Source organism: Pelophylax lessonae (genome assembly GCF_965119305.1).
Source record: "Pelophylax lessonae genome assembly, chromosome: 7".
NCBI lineage: Eukaryota > Metazoa > Chordata > Amphibia > Anura > Ranidae > Pelophylax > Pelophylax lessonae.
The window spans coordinates 237340288-237358085 of record NC_138774.1 but is presented as its reverse complement, the minus strand read 5'-3'; the positions used below and the strand labels follow the sequence as shown (position 1 = coordinate 237358085).

Sequence of the window (17798 nt, the reverse complement as noted above, 5' to 3'; positions counted from 1 at the left end):
TATGCCTTTCAGAGACCCTGGCAGCGATATCTCTGTGCATGGTTTTCATCTACCTCCTATCTTATGAGTTCCTCCTATCCTATGAGTTTCTCCTACCCTATGAGCTCCTCCTGTCTCCTAGCCTAGGAGTTCCTGTCTCCTATCCTATCAGCTCCTCCTAGCTCCTGCCCAAGGCATTTCTTCTAGCTGCTGCCCAAGGCGTTCCTCCTAGCTGCTGCCCAAGGCATTCCTCCTGGCTCTTGCCCAAGGTGTTCCTACTGGCTCCTGCCCAAGGCGCTCCTCCTGGCTCCTGCCCAAGGCGTTCCTCCTGGCTCCTGCTCAAGGCTTTCCTCCTGGCTCCTGCCCAAGGCATTCCTCCTGGCTCCTGCCCAAAGTGTTCCTCCTGGCTCCTGCTCAAGGCGTTCCTCTTAGCTCCTGCTCAAGGTGCTCCTCCTAGCTCCTTCCTAGGGGTTCGTCCTAGCTTCCATCCCTAGGCGTTCCTTCTTGCTCCCTCCCTAGGCATTCCTCCTAGCCCCCGCCGTAGACGTTCCTCCTAGCTCCCGCCCTATGCGTTCCTATTAACTCCCACCCTGGGCGTTCTTCCTATCTCCCACCCTAGGCGTTCCTCCTAGCTCCCGCCCGTGGCCTATCTCCTGGCAGGCCACACAGCATCGTTGGTTGGTATAGTGCATGCAGCCATCTACACCATAACAACCAATGGCACTGTGCAGCCAAGTACATACACAGGGCTGAACATGCGCTGAGGAAGAAGTGTACAGCATGGCCTCAGTGCTGTCACCTCGCCATCCCATGATCCCGCCATGAGTGCCGCTTGAGATGGCCACCTCAAATGGCGTCATTGGGGGAATGGCTCTGTGATTGAGGAAATCTTACTGCTGGAGTTCAAACAAAGAAAATAGGTGAATAAAGCTGAACTCGGGGCACACGTTAATACAACTTTGTATTGGTTGAACTGGATGCACTTGTGTCTTTTTTCAGCCAGACTAACTATATAACTATGTATTCATGAGTGGATTTTTTATATGCGAGTAGTGTAAGAATCAGAATTTCACTTGATTTTCAGCATCCTAAAATCCCCCAAACAACGCCACTCAGACTGGGAGAGTAGGGGTGGGATTCGGAGCCAATCAGTTGTGCCACATGCTAATATGCTGCCAAAGAAGAGAGATCAGAGTGAACAGAGAGAGGAACTTATCAGCCTGCTGTTGCTCTTCTATTGTCCAGTCAGAAGCCTGGGGAAAAGGGAGAGGACACCTCTGTATACCTCTAAATGTTGTTCTCTCTCTGACTGTGCTATGTGATAGGGCTGTGTAAATCTCAGGACATTATGGAAAGAAATAGAAATCCTTTGGCAGGTAAAGCAGCTCTCATAGCAGCTCTCATATATGTATTTATCTGCTTGCCTGGAGTTCAGCTTTAAGCCCACCAGAGTCTATTTTTAATTAATTTTGGCTACAGGGAATGCAGCTGGAGGAATAACTGGTGTGGTAGAGCCAGGAACACAGAGCTTTTTTTCCTGATGGTTTTTCTGAGAGACGTATGAGGCCAGTGGTTGGTTCAGCTAACTGGTGTCTACCAGTACCAATAACGTGACCGATCCTGACATTGCTAGTTGCACTGGTTGACCATGCAAATATGACCTCTTCTGAGCACAGCAAGTAACCTACATCTGTAACAGAGATTTTCAAGCTTGTTCGAAAGTCTCTGTATGAACCATATATCAAAACAACACTCAGGTTGTGTTCAGGTCAAGATTTAAATGCCCGAACCCTTCACTCGGGCAAATGTTGGATCTGCCTTTCCATAAGACCAAATATCTTAGCACTTGACCTACCTTCAAGTGTGGTCAGTGTGAATACTGTATGGCTCTATCTTAAGGTGCCCTTAGTATGTTTTTAACTACTGACTTCTCTTTTTTTTCAGTCCCAGCCCCAGCGTGACATCAGACTTATTATTAACAAGGAGTACATAAGCCACAAGGCTGACGGAGGGAGCACATATGTAGCAAGAGCACACAGATGGCAGCTACACAGTATACAAAGTAGCATGTAGTACTTGTTTCTCGTGGCACTGACCCCTGGCTTGGTTATACGCTGACATGGGTGCCATAGATGGCCACTATAGCGACACGTTAAACTCTGTGACCAGAAAGTCCATATAATCCTTCTCTTTGGTCTTGAAGGCTTCAGCGATGATCCTGGCAGCCTCTCTGTGTTCTTTATCTTGAAGGGAGACCCCATTGACTTCTAAGATGACTTGACCCACCCTCAGTTTACTGCAATTGTGTGCCGAGCCACCTCTCTGTGAACAAAATGGAGAGAAGAGAAGATGAATGTACCATGGCAATGTACCGTACTATGTATAATACCATACATCATGGCCAACAAAGAGCATGGGAAAGTACAGCAAAGATCAGCAGAGGCCTTCAAAAACGGATCCCTGCCTCTCCTAAACTAACCGACCCTTGTCTGGTGTGTGCAAAGATATGCAAAAGGATTTTGCCCAGCCATTCGAGGCCTGGCAGAGTCCTGCATTGAAGTTGTGCACATGCTGAAGCTCGTGAGCCCACAGGAGTGCTGAAGGTCCTTGCCAGGTTCTGAAAACTGTCAGAACCCTTCAGCAAATGTGTGCATGCATGTTCAACATCACTGTTGCCTCAGTGTTGCTCTACTAATAGATTTTAAAAAAGCTTGCTTGAGGGGAAAATTCTATTCACTTCCTGTCTCATAGCCAAGGCAGGAAGTGAGAGGAAATCCCTCCAAAATGAGAGAATGCCTGGTTGTCACCATAACTAGGGTTCCATATTTGAAGAATTCCCCTCCCTTCTAATAAAAAAAAAAAAAAAGCGTGTACAAAAAAAAATTGTATGTATATATATATATATATATATATATATATTTATTTAGAAGGAGGGGGCTGGAGCCAGGTACATGCACATTGTCATTCAGGGTGAAGGTCCACTTTAAACTATGACTAAAGGCCAATTTTGTTTTTTATAGCATGAGGCAGGTTTATACCTTCTGTCGTTTTGTTTTTTTGCCATCGTTGTTGCTTGGGGGAAAATTTCCTTTCATTTCCTGTCCCATAGCCGAAACAGGAAGTGAAAGAAAATCCCTCCAAAGGAAAGGAATCCCTGGTTGTCACCAGATCTAGTGCCCCCATTGGAAGATTTCCTCTCTATTTCTGCAAAATTTGGGATTTAATTTCACTTTCACTCTCCGTGATAATGGCGACGAGGACAATAGGAAGGAGTAAATGTCCCTAACAGGGACACAGTTAGTAATAAATACCTGACTATATACTTTAATACTTTCTTCTAGAGGCTGTACTCAACACAAGTATAGACACAACTGAATAGCTTTGCATTTTACAAATGTATGACTTTGTGTCATTTTTTTGTATTTTATTTAGAGTTTCGCTTTATGTCCATGTCTGCAGAATTAGATCTGCCAATGCGTGGGCAGACTGGAGGCCGACTTGAGCTGCTTTCAGCATTTATAATTCAGTAAATATGTACGTTTTTTTTTTGTTCCAAGAATGATCTGAAAATTTGGCAGGGTGGATGTAGGAATGGGAAGGAATCGATAAGAATTGGCCATTCTTCAAGTTGGGCACACATCCCGCATACATAGAGGCCCGATTCTGATCTGATGTATGGATCGCTTTTGAGTATATTTCCAATCTGCAAAGAAATTCTTAACTGAAAATAAGCAAAGTCACTTGCTAAAATAAAATCATAAATAAAAGTCCTATCTGTAAAGAAGATACTTAGCTCTCCCTCTGCTTGTAATGCAAAATGCTGCTCTGACCTACCTGAAGTCTAATGCTAACTATACACTCATATGTTTGCCATGCACACTTCAATGTAATTACTGAATGATTGAATAGCCATAACTTGATAGGCTTGATAAAGGGGCTGGACTGCCCTGAAACGCGTAGCCATGTTCCCACTCACAATGTGCTAACGTCATTAGTTGCCAACCGACAGTTCCCTGCACCTCTTTGCTGTCCATAACACGCTGCATTTGAATCCTTAGCCATTTTGTATGCTTCACTGTGCTTGGCTTGGCCACCTTCTTGCAGTTAGTTTTGGGTTCTCCTTCTCTAGCAGATAATCCATGTCAGGGTGGACTGGTTGGACCAGATTTTTGCCACATGCCAGTAACTATCATCATGTGAGTGCATGATGTTTGTTCTTTTATTCAGTTACTAATAAACTACACTTAGAAGGTGGCGCCTCTCTCTCTTTTTTTTGTTTTTCTTTCTTGTATACTTACCCTCTCCCGCTGCCTGTGAATCAAAACGCTGCTCTGACTGAAATAACTTCAAGTGAAGTCTAACGCTAACCATACACTCGTATGGTGGCCATACTTCCCTTTTTATTCGATTTGGACTCCATTTTGAGTGGAATCCATCATACTGAGTTGATCAGCCAGGCCAGAATATTTTTTATCATTTTGCATGGATTAGCAGCACTGAGATACTTTGCTCCTAAATACGATCGTATTTCGATTGATCAGATTAAGAGATTACATTTTGGAAACAGAGATGCTTTTGATATCTTATTATTGTAAGTTACAATAATATTTTAGTTATCGATTAAAATCCACTTCCCCCTGTGTGGCATATCGATCAAATGGGTTGCTGACTATAGGTAGATCATTCATTTCAGAGGAGATCAGTCAGAAAAGAAACTGATCCTTTATGGAAGTATGGCCACCATTTGGACTCTTTTACAATAAAAACAGGTGGCTGAGCCATGGTTTTACTGCCCCCCTGGCCACCCACCCAAATGTTAACATTACAGCCTGATAGGGCTGTACACATGCCATGGCGGGATACTTTCCTTTGCAGCTGCATTTTTTTTTTTAACTTGGACTGCAGAGTAAAGCCCCGTACACACGTAGCGATCGTCGGCCGTCTTTTGTCCAGGGCTTTCGTGTCTGTTGAAAACTGCAAAAGACTGCACACGAATTTTGTCGGCCAACAACAGCCAACTGCAGAAGTGATGTCATGTGATGGTTAACTTTCCTTGTCTTTTTTCTTTTCTGAGCATGCCCAGTCTTGCAAATCTGCTGTCTGTCGGCCGAAATCTGTACTGACTGGCGAACAATCGGCCGTTCTGGTGTTGGCCAACAAAAATTTTAATGCCTGCACACCCGATTCTGTTCGGCCGAAAATGCGCTGTCGGTTGTCGGAAGCATCATACTAACAAGCCGTCAATCGGCCGATCGTTCGGTGGCCGAATATTTACGGCCGACAATCGGTACATGTGTACAGCCGTGCTGTCTGTCAATCACACTTATTAAGTATAATGGGAGCGCATCACAACCGCAAGCCACATGCTAAGCTTGCAGTAGCAGTGTGATTTTTGTACGGTGAAATCCTCCATGGGATTAAAACAAACGACAGCTGTCAAGTCCTCAGGGCCCCATGACGCCCTTCTTTGGATCCCCAGCGTTCCCTCCGGCGGCCTCATGTTCCAGATTTGGCTCCTGGAGCGCGACGGACCATCGACGGGTATCCCAAATTCTCCGAGCTGACCCGTCCCTGTTGATGTCTCCTGCATCCGCCACCCCCAGTGGTGATCTTGTGAACTGGCTGCAGCGCCGCCAGGCCCTCTCCTATATACACACTCTGCCCTCGTTGACTGATGTTAGGGGAGGCCCTTCGGAGTTGGACTCTATCCTGCTTCAGGATGTTCCCCCCACGCACACGGTGTCTCTCTTATATTCCTTGCTATTGCGTGCCCTCCGCCCTGACCTGCCGACATATACTGCTGTCTGGGACAAGGACCTGGGCCGAACCCTCTCATCTACCGACTGGCACAAATGTTTTGCGTTGACCCACTCGCTGTCTCCTGCTACCCAAGTTCAGGAGAAGGGATTTAAACTCTTGAGCAGATGGTACAGGTGCCCTTCCTCGATTGCCTACATTGACCCACTCCAGTCTGACCAATGTTGGCGGTGCACATCCTCTAGGGCAGCCGTCACTAAATGGCGGCCCGCGGTCCAGGAGCGGCCCGCACGAGGCTTCCGCCCGGACCCGTCAGGCCGCCACCGTAAGTAATCATTGGTTTGCTGGGACCGCGGGTGTCCCAGCAACCAGTGACATTCCGTGTGTGCGCCCCGCCCCCTGCTTCTTTCTTCGGCTCCCTCCCAGCCAGCCGCGAGTTGGGGCGTGACGTCACGTGCGTGCCCCGCCCCCCTGCTCCTAACTGCGGCTCCTGACTCTCACACTCAGCCTAGCCGCGGGACATCACATGCACGCCCTGCCCCCCTGATGTTCGCTGCTCCTGGCTCCCACATTTTTCGCTCCCAAAGGTATGTGGGGCACAGTTTTATAAAATGCAGACTGATGGGCATATTTTGTTAAGGGGCACACATTTGTGTCCATTAGAGTGCCCCATAAAATAAAATATGCCTATTAGAGTGCCCCCTAAGATAAAATGTACCCATCAGCTTGCGCCTTATTTTATGTTAAGGGTCACGCTGATGGGCACATTTTATTTTAAGGGGCACTCTAATGGGCATATTTTATGTTAAAGGGCACTCTAATGGGCATATTGTATGTTAAGGGGCACTCTAATGGGCATATTTAATGTTAAGAGCAACACTGATAGACACGTTTTGTTTTGCCCATCAGCGTGCCCCTTAACATAAAATGGTCCCATTAGAATGCCCCCTAACATAAAATGTGCCCATCAAAGTGCCCCCTAACATAAAATGTGCCCATCAAAGTGCCCCCTAACATAAAATGTGCCCATCAGAATGCCCCCTAACATAAAATGTGCCCATCAAAGTGCCCCCTAACATAAAATGTGGCCATCAGAGTGCCCCCTAACATAAAATGTGACAATCAGCGTTCCCCTTATTTTATGTTAAGGGTCACGCTGATGGGCATATTTTATGTTAAGGGGCACGCTGATGGGCAAATTTTATGCTAAGGGTCACGCCGATGGGCACATTTTATGCTGGGGGCATGCTGATGGGCAAATTTTATGCTAAGGGTCACGCCGATGGGCACATTTTATGCTAGGGGGCACGCTGATGGGCAAATTTTATGCTAGGGGGCACTCTGATGGGCACATTTTATGTTAAGGGGCACTCTAATGGGCATATTTTATGTTAAGAGCAACACTAATGGACACGTTTTGTTTTGCCCATCAGTGTGCCCCCTTACAAAATGTGCCCATCAGCGTGCACCCTAACATAAAATGTGCCCATCAGCGTGCCCCCTAACATAAAATGTGCCCATCAGAGTGCCCCCTAACATAAAATGTGCCCATCAGCGTGCCCCTTAATTTATGTTAAGGGTCACGCTGATGGGCAAATTTTATGCTAAGGGTCACGCTGATGGACACATTTTATGTTAAGGGGCACTCAAATGGGCATATTTTATGTTAAGAGCAACGCTGATGGACACGTTTTGTTTTGCCCATCTTTCTGAGTCATAGCACAGACTTCAGATTCGGACCTCGGCCCAAAGAAAATTTTAGCGACCGGACCTCCTTGAATTCTAATTAATTACCCCTGCTCTAGGGGAACACTTATTCATATCTGGTGGGAATGTCCCCAGATCTATGAATTGTGGACTGGAATTATAGCTCTGTATTGCAGGCTCCAGGCAACCAATGTTCCTGCGACACCGGAACTGGCCCTGTTGTCTTTGTTACCCGGCTCCTTCCGGTCGATCAAGAGAGACGTTTTGAGGTTTTTCTTGGCGGCTGTTCGGACGGTGATACCCAGACACTGGAGGACCAAGCACGTACCCTCTAAACTTGAGTGGGCTCTGGAACTGGACCGGCTTAGGGACATGGAAAACCTGTTGGCGCGGGAGGGGGGCAGGGAGGACCGATTCTCTGCTGCTTGGAGGTCCTGGGACATGTTTCGGTGCTCGGATGCCTTTCAGTCCTGGCTCGAGACGTCGGTGCTACCTGGTGCTGGGGGGCAGTAGTGGGACATGGGCGGCCCCTCCTGATTTCCTCCACCTTCTTTGCCCCCTTGGCATACCTCTTTACATTCTCCTGCTTTATCCCACCCTCTTCCCTTTACTCCCCTCTCTGGCTGTACTATTGCCACCATAAGGCAATCCTCTTTTGCTTATTTGTTGTTTTTAGGCGCTTCTCAATGGGAAGTCGGGATATTTATCAATGCCTTCCGCACTTCCCACAATCTTCCCAAGTGACGCCTGCTATGATAGTGTTTATACCGGTGTTGGCCTTTCTTTGACTTTTCTCTTGTTTATGTTAACACCTGACACCCCAAGTTGCTGTTCTTCTTGTCCTTGTGCTGCTGCCGGGATCTAATGGACCTGGCGGTTTAGGTTCCTTATTTGCACTTATTGATATTGATTGTTGTAAGCACTTACTCACAGTTTACTATATGTCATTCCTGAACAATTTATTTTTCTGTATGTTTCATACCCCCATGCTTCTCCCCTAACTCTGTAAAACCCTTCTCTTTCAATAAAATAAGACTGAACTAAAAATAAAAAATAAAGTTTCTTTAAATAAAAAAACAAAAAAAACAAACAAACGAAAGACATTTAGGATGTGGCAGGATTGCCTCCTGAACACCTATAAACTGTTGCTTTACTACCTTTCTGATAAGCGATTTGCAGCAGATCGTTTTTCAGAGGGCAGTAAGCATTGCCGCTATTCTAAAAGAAGCCTAAAGCCCCGTACACACGTACCGATGGTCGGCTTACAAATGTTCCTCTTTTCTCCCCGGGATGTCGGTGTCTGCTGAAAAGTGCAAAGACAGCACAAGGACAGCACAAGAATTTTGTCCGCCGACTGCAGAAGTGATGTCATGTAATGGTTAACTTTCCCTGTGTTTTCTATTTTCTGAGCATGCCCAGTCTTGCAAATCTGTGGTCTGTCGGCCGAATTGTGTACTGACAGGCGAACAATCGTCCGTTCTGGTGTCGGCATACAAATATTTTCATGTTTGCACGAAAGACTTTTGTCCGCGGATTGTGCGCAGACATCTGTCGGAGGCACCATACTAACACGCGTACAATCGGCAGATCCTTCGTCCACCGACGTTTGTATGCCGACGATCGGTACGTGTGTACGGGCCTTCAGACTTTTATAGATTCATCCATCCATCTCACTACACCACCCTGTCGGTGGCTGTCATAATACCTGAACAGCAGTTGCAGCTGATTGGATGCAGCTGCTGTTCAGCTGAACATTTTCTGTCTGGCTCCTTCTATTTTTCAACAGAGGGAATTTTGGCCAGTGGATCAGGAAGCGGCTGAAATTTGCATAGATTATGGCCAAGCTGACAGTCATGGGGGTATCCGTCTTCTTTCCCCCTTTGCACTCACTACAGGACAAATGATTGATCTTATCAATTGTTCATCACTGACTTCCAATGAATGAGTCGCACTTAAAGCGGAGTTCCACCCAAAAGTGGAAGCTCTGCTTATCTGCTTCGCTTCCCCCTCCAGTGCCACTTTTTTGGGGGGGGGGGGCCAACACCTGTCAAAAACAGGTACCCACTCCCACTTCTGTGTAAGGGTGCTGCGGCAACCTACGTCATTTTGTGGCCTCCTCCTCCTTCCCCCCGCTTCCTTCTGGGAGACGCACACAAGTCCCAGAAAACAGTGAGACCATTCAGAAAGCGCAGCGCAACTCGCGCATGCGCAGTAGGAAACAGGCTTTTTCTGTTCCTGTTTTCCTTAGACTCGATTCACACCTATGTATGTTGCTTTTGAACATTTCGGTGGTGCTTTTTGCTGTATTTTCCACATTTTTTGTGTTTTTTATGTTTTTTTTTTTTAATTTGTTGTTAGGTAGATTTAACCACTTAAGCCCCGGAGGATTTGGCTGCTCAAAGACCAGGCCCTATTTTGCGATTCGGCACTGCGTGACTTTAACGGACAATTGCGCAGTCGTGCAACGCTGCGTTTAATAACTACGGGAAAGATTTATGTCATTTTTATTGTTTTTTTTTTTTAACTAGTAATGATTGTGATCTGCGATTGCGGCGGACAGATCGGACCCCTGACTGACATTTTTGACACTTTTGGGGGTACCAGTGACATTACTACAGTAATCAGTGCTATAAATATGCACTGTTACGGTAAAAATGACACTGGCAGGGAAGGGGTTAACTTTATTGGTGATCAAGGGGATAAATGTATCCCTAGGGGCGTGTTTCTAATTGTGGGGGGGGGGGACGTGGCTTGTGATGTAACCACACAGACATACGATCCTACATAGCAGGATCGTATAGTCTCTGCACTTACATCAGGAAGAATGACAAACGGCTTTGCTTACATCAGCCGCCTGCCTTTCTCCCTCTCCAGCGGGAGATTGCGAGTGGCCGGTGGACATCGGAGCCGCCGGTCACACACGCGGGGATCCCTGTGAACGAGCTTGGGCGGGAGCGCTCGCCTCCTACAGGCTCCTGGGCGAGCGATGCAGCCCTACATTGGTTAGCCCAGGTGCGGCTGACTGCTGCAGTTAATAGTAGTGCGGCGGTCGGCAAGTGGTTAAAAATACAAATAGCTGCAAAAAACACAAAACGCAAGATGCGGGTCCAAGATGCGAGAAAAAAAAGTCCCCGACCCTTTCCAAAAACGCAGAGACATAAAAATGCATTGATGTGAATGTGTTCCATAGGAACCCATGTTAAAAAAATGAAATGCATTCCTGCAAAAAGCATAAAAACATACATTAATGTGAATGGAACCTAAGTAAGGATGCCCATGCTTGCACCCGGAGCGCCGACATCGTGGGATCCCTGGTCAGGTAAGTGTTCTTATATTAAAAGTCAGCAGCTACAGTATTTGTACTTGCTGACTTTTAATTTTTTTTTAATACAGGCTGGAACTCCGCTTTAAAGGTGAAGTTTAATCTGCCTGTATTTTGCCTTCCCAGGTTCCTCTTCTTTTTCCCTTCATTAACATGCTATAATGGGGTTATTAAATAAAACTCTTTTGTTTTCGTGGCGTACCTTGTATTAGACCCAATGACATAATCACTAGGTCTCTGTGCTTCCCTATGCAATGCAAGCAGGACATGGCTGGTGCAGGGAGTCGGCAGGATGCTGTACTTAGCTTCCCGAAAACAGGAAGTTGTGATAACACCCACATGTAATGCTGAACTTCCATGATTGAAAGAACTGAAATCCAATGAGTGAAAGGAGTAGGTTACAGATAGACTTGGGAGGAAAGAGCTAGATGGGGCTGGATGCCGCCCAGCCAGAAAATAAGGCAGGCTCTATCTTACTTGCTGCAGATTCTAATGCACACTGTCAGAAGCTCACATTGTGCAGTGAAAACAGTGTAAGCCATTTCAGTACAGGAGAGGAGCCTGCACAACTGTGCAAGACTGAATGGAAGCCCTGAGTTTAGATTTAATCCCGCTCGATCGTTTAATACTACATTTACCATTCCTCAAATTAGAATTTCAGCCTAAAATCCTCTTTTGCATAAGTCCTCATTAGCCCCGCACACTTGGTGCTGCTATTATGTGAATAGAGTGCTGGGGGGCACAATGGCAGCAGATGGTCAGTGGTGGAGGATAATCCCGCTAATGTGCTGGGAATTACCTGCTTTCTATAAACGTCCTAAAATTGGACAACCAACATAGATGTGTTCTCTTGTAGTAACTCTTAGATGGAATCAGGAGCGTACCTAGGTTAATTGTCGCCTGAGGTGGCTGTTTTTATTTCTGATCTCCGCCCTTTTGGACCAATAACACCGTGGCATCCAATAACACTGTGGCCTGGCTCCTTGCAATGAGTGACACTGTGGATCATTAGTTGCTAGGATGCTGGGGGCTAGGCTGCACAGTTATTGGTTGCTAGGATGCTGGGGGCTGAGCTGCATAGTTATTGGTTGCTAAGATGCTGGGGGCTAGGCTGCATAGTTATTGGTTGCTAGGATGCTGGGGGCTAGGCTGCACAGTTATTGGTTGCTAGGATGCTTGGGGCTGAGCTGCATAGTTATTGGTTGCTAAGATGCTGGGGGCTAGGCTGCATAGTTATTGGTTGCTAGGATGCTGGGGGCTGAGCTGCATAGTTATTGGTTGGTTGCTAGGATGCTGGGGGCTAGGCTGCACGGTTATTGGATGCTGGGGGCTGGGCCATACAGTTATTGGATACTAGGGTGCTGAGGACTGGGCTGCACATTTATTGGTTGCTAGAATGCTGAGGGCTGGGCCACACCATTATTTGTTGCTAGCATGCTGGGGGCTGGGCCGCACAGTTATTGGTTGCTAGAATGCTGGGGGCTGGTCTGCAAAGTTATTGGTTCTTGGAATCCTGAGGGCTGGCCTCCACTGTTATTGGTTGCTAGGATGCTGGGGGGGTCGTCCGTAGAGCATCATTGGTTGCTTGGATGCTGGAAGTTGGGCCCCACAGTTGTTGGTTGCTAGCATGATGGTAGCTGAGCTACACAGTTATTGGTTCCTAGGATGTTGGGAGCTGGGCTGGGCAGCTATTGGTTGCTAGGATGCTGTGAGCTGGGCTACACAGTTGTAGGATGCTAGGAGCTGAGACCAACAGTTATTGGTTGCTGGGATGCTGGGAGCTGAGATGCGCAGGTATTAGTTGCTGGGATGCTAGGAGCTGAGACGCACAGTTATTGGTTGCTAGGATGCTAGGAGCTGAGATGCACAATTATTGGTTGCTGGGATGCTAGGAGCTGAGACGCACAGTTATTGGTTGCTAGGATGCTGGAAGCTGAGATGCACAGTTATTGGTTGCTGGGATGCTAGGAGCTGAGATGCACAGTTATTGGTTGCTGGGTTGCTAGGAGCTGAGATGCGCAGTTATTAGTTGCTAGGATGCTGGGAGCTGAGACGCACAGTTATTGGTTGCTAGGATGCTGGAAGCTGAGATGCACAGTTATTGGTTGCTAGGATGCTGGAAGCTGAGATGCACAGTTATTGGTTGCTGGGATGCTAGGAGCTGAGATGCACAGTTATTGGTTGCTGGGTTGCTAGGAGCTGAGATGCACAGTTATTGGTTGCTGGGTTGCTAGGAGCTGAGATGCGCAGTTATTGGTTGCTAGGATGCTGGGAGCTGAGACGCACAGTTATTGGTTGCTAGGATACTGGAAGCTGAGATGCACAGTTATTGGTTGCTGGGATGCTAGGAGCTGAGACGCACAGTTATTGGTTGCTAGGATGCTGGGAGCTGAGACGCACAGTTATTGGTTGCTGGGTTGCTAGGAGCTGAGATGCGCAGTTATTGGTTGCTGGGATGCTAGGAGCTGAGATGCAGTTATTGGTTGCTAGGATGCTAGGAGCTGAGACGCACAGTTATTGGCAGCCGGGATGCTAGGAGCTGAGATGCACTGTTATTGGTTGCTGGGATGCTAGGAGCTGAGATGCACAATTATTGGTTGCTGGGATGCTAGGAGCTGAGACGCACAGTTATTGGTTGCTGGGATGCTAGGAGCTGAGACGCACAGTTATTGGTTGCTGGGATGCTAGGATTTGAGACGCACAGTTATTGGTTGCTAGGATGCTGAGACGCACAGTTATTGGTTGCTGGGATGCTAGGAGCTGAGACGCACAGTTATTGGTTGCTGGGATGCTAGGAGCTGAGACGCACAGTTATTGGTTGCTGGGATGCTAGGAGCTGAGACGCACAGTTATTGGTTGCTGGGATGCTAGGAGCTGAGATGCACTGTTATTGGTTGCTGGGATGCTAGGAGCTGAGATGCACAATTATTGGTTGCTGGGATGCTAGGAGCTGAGACGCACAGTTATTGGTTGCTGGGATGCTAGGATTTGAGACGCACAGTTATTGGTTGCTAGGATGCTGGGAGCTGAGACGCACAGTTATTGGTTGCTGGGATGCTAGGAGCTGAGACGCACAGTTATTGGTTGCTGGGAAGCTAGGAGCTGAGACGTACAGTTATTGGTGGCTGGGATGCTAGGAGCTGAGATGCACTGTTATTGGTTGCTGGGATGCTAGGAGCTGAGATGCACAATTATTGGTTGCTGGGATGCTAGGAGCTGAGACGCACAGTTATTGGTTGCTGGGATGCTAGGATTTGAGACGCACAGTTATTGGTTGCTAGGATGCTGGGAGCTGAGACGCACAGTTATTGGTTGCTGGGATGCTAGGAGCTGAGACGCACAGTTATTGGTTGCTGGGATGCTAGGAGCTGAGACGCACAGTTATTGGTTGCTGGGATGCTAGGAGCTGAGACGCACAGTTATTGGTTGCTGGGATGCTAGGAGCTGAGACGCACAGTTATTGGTTGCTGGGATGCTAGGAGCTGAGACGCACAGTTATTGGTTGCTGGGATTCTAGGAGCTGAGACGCACAGTTATTGGTTGCTGGGATGCTAGGAGCTGAGATGCACAATTATTGGTTGCTGGGATGCTAGGAGCTGAGACGCACAGTTATTGGTTGCTGGGATGCTAGGAGCTGAGACGCACAGTTATTGGTTGCTGGGATGCTAGGAGCTGAGATGCACAGTTATTGGTTGCTAGGATGCTGGGAGCTGAGACGCACAGTTATTGGTTGCTGGGATGCTAGGAGCTGAGACGCACAGTTATTGGTTGCTGGGATGCTAGGAGCTGAGACGCACAGTTATTGGTTGCTGGGATGCTAGGAGCTGAGACGCACAGTTATTGGTTGCTGGGATGCTAGGAGCTGAGACGCACAGTTATTGGTTGCTGGGATTCTAGGAGCTGAGACGCACAGTTATTGGTTGCTGGGATGCTAGGAGTTGAGACGCACAGTTATTGGTTGCTGGGATCTGAGCCGCACAGCATCATTAGTTGCTACGGTATGATGCAGGTAGAAAAGAGGTTAAGTGGCCCTGTTGTAATTTCTGGGATGGCCAATAGAGGGATCCCTTTTCCCTGGAGAGAGGCTAAATAGGGGGCTTTGAAGTGAGTGTGGGAGAAGTTTGGCACCAGAGTAGGAAGAGTTGGCCCTTCTGGGAAGCTTGTTGCCTTCTATGTGTCAGATGTGGGCAGCTGGGAAAGAGGGCTTTCCCCTCCTGGAGATCGCCCTGAACACCCACCTCCTTCCCTAGAAGTACAGCCAGGGAGACCACAGCTGTGAGGCACCTAAATACCAGGGAAAAGGAAACATCAGCTATACTATGACTGGGAACACGTGGGCTGATCATGTTCTGTGGTGGGCACTGGTTGTACTGAAGACGTCTGAATGTCTCTTGTTATTCAGTAAAGAAACCACTGGACTGGACTCCCTTCATTTCCTGCTGTGGCCTATACCTGCAGAATTGTAAGTAAAGTAGGCCTCTGGATTTTACAGAGAAGGGGCAGAAGATGATGGTGCTTCTACTGTGTATTCTAAGGACATGTGGTGCATTGTGGGGGTTCCCATTAGCAAAGCTGGGAATAATACTGGCTAATGGTACCCGAAAAGGCAATGTACATGTTCACTTGGCCCCACCTACATGCCCTCAGTTACACACACAATGAAGGATTATCGCATACAATGAAATTAAGCCCCTCTGAACGCCTTTTCTTCTGCCAGGAAACAGCTGATTAAAAAACGCACTAAAAGCTGCGTCTTGTATGCTTAAGCATTATTAGATTCCATGAGCCAGAATATTAATTTATTCTAGGCATTGGAATGCATTAACACCCAAACACTAGATGCATTTACATATGAATAGGTGCATTCAGGGCAGGGACAAGGGGTGGGCGGGAGGGGTTGGCTGCCCTGGGTGCAATGATTTACCGGGGGCACCTTCCTTCTGTTGCAAGGCTGGCAGCGGCAGTGATTTTGACAAGCAAGTGACTGCTGGGATTAGGAGTTTAGGATCCCCTAAACTTGCACATCATGAGCGGGGGATGGGGATGCAATCCCCTGCTCATGATAGCTCTATGACCTTGTCCCTGGGTGCATAAAGGTGTTTTCTCTTACGTCCTTTGACAGACGCAGCTCTCTATGCTTCTTCACTAATGGGTTATGCGCCATCTACAGGAGTTGACTAGGCAGTGAAAAGTTTTCACTCGACACGCCTATAGGGGCTGTCCCTCACGACATAACCCCAGACACACTGTGCTCTCAAATCAGTTTCTTGCTGCCTAGTGAAGGAGTAGGACCTAGGTTTTCTGCTGGGACTTCGGTCTCAGTTTTTATTTTCTTTTGAGAATGTTTGTTTAGTTATCTTTACTCACTATCGCTAGTTAGTGTCAGGGGGATCCTCCTGGTGAACTACAAGCGACACCCAGGCTGAGGTTTCGCACTGGATAATCTAGATCCTTACAGTCTCCCAGCCTGGCCACCAAGTGTGAGCAGGTTGTGGTCCGCCCAGGCTTTGCCAGGACAGAGCCCCGGCTGATGGGGACGAGCCTGCAAGCGGATGCTTCACCGGGACACATCGACCTGGAATGCCCTGAGTCGCAGCGTACCCCTTTCTGGCTGGCAGCACCCCCACTCAGGGTAGGAAGCTAGCTGTTTCGGAGCGGAGCTCCCCGGTCCATGGTATGGTGAGTGATGCAACGCCCCCCCCCCCCCCCCCGTGTCCCTGAGGCCGACCACTGAGGGGGAGATGTGGGCCCACTCCTGGGGATAACAGGGCTGTGTCTCTCGGACAGGTCCCTCAGGCCTATCAGGACAGGTCATGCCCTCCCCGCTCCAGCTGGGGGCGCTATAGCAGCATCTGGCGCCTGGGGGGGGGGGGGGGTATTGAAGTTGTTACCTTGTCCTGGGTGGTCCTTTTAGGTGGATTGCCGCGGTGGCCTCATTCCTGGGTTCCTGAGCGCTTGCTGCCATTTTCGGCTGCCATTTTAGGTTTGGGCATAGGCCGCATCTGTGTAAAGGCAGCAGCCATTTTCCCTTAGCTTCCTGAGTGCTTTGCGCTGTTTTCGGCCGCCATTTTAAGTGTGGGCATAGGCCACTCTGTGTTTGGGCGGTGGCCATTTTCCCTTTGCTTCCTATACTTTTCTATTGGCACCATTTTGTTGTGGCCTGAGACTATACAGGCAGGCTCGGCCTCTAGTGATGTTTTGCCACTTCCTCTCAGAAGTTTCTCATGCTGAGGACTGACTGCAGAGCGGCTGCTTCTCAGCGGTGCTGGTACAGTTAGGGGTGTTAGTCCTTTGGGCATTCCTCGAAGACACACTTAGCTCCTAACAGGGCACATAATAACCTTAAATGGGGACTCCGGCTTTAGAGTGGTATAGCGGTGCGGACCGCGATCGCGATTTAAAGGGGCAGTACACTCTGATTTTATTTGTGTGTCTGGGCCATCCAGATCACCATCTCTCCTGTCTCTGTCTGCAGCCTTAGAAACTCTGGAGTCAAAGGTGGATCTTGTGATGAAACAAGTTACTACCCACAAACGGCCGATGCCCTCTCAGTCTTCTGATTCAGAGCCTGATGTGGTTGCCACGGACAATCCCATCCCTGAGGGATCCCTGTCCTCACAGTCAGACAGTGAGGAGGAGGATGAGTCCTCCTCGGCTGCAGCGTGGGAACGCGCTCTGGTGGAAGCACTGATTCGTTCCGTAAGGGAAACATTGCAACTGGATGATGAGCCCACACAGTCAAGAAAGCGGGTTGTGTTCGGCTCCCACAAAGCCCAGAAGTCGGGTCAGGTTTTTCCTTGTCCCAAGGATTTTCACAATATTGTGAATGAGCAATAGTGATGCATTAAGCACGTGCTGGTGGTACCCAAGCGCTTTCAGCGCCGTTACCCCTTTGCAGACTCAGTTTCCAATCGTTGGACAGTGTCACCTAAGGTGGATCACATGGTTTCCCGGGTGAATAAATCTACTGTGGTACCTGTTGAAGACTCCCCGGTGTTTAAGGACCTGATGGACAGGTGAATGGAATTCCTTT

At 48.2% G+C, this 17798-nt stretch overlaps 1 protein-coding gene across 4 annotated transcripts in view; it reads right to left on the bottom strand.

The window, feature by feature from the left end:
- Positions 1 to 1744: 1744 nt before the first annotated feature.
- WHRN (whirlin) overlaps positions 1745 to 17798 on the bottom strand; it is a 383412-nt gene continuing 367358 nt past the window's right edge. For all 4 annotated transcript variants that reach the window (XM_082264620.1, XM_082264619.1, XM_082264622.1 and 1 more), the window contains one exon: positions 1745 to 2301. In XM_082264620.1, the coding sequence (XP_082120746.1) occupies positions 2119 to 2301 (183 nt within the window). In that variant the 3' untranslated portion in view covers positions 1745 to 2118. The remainder of the gene's footprint in view (positions 2302 to 17798) is intronic.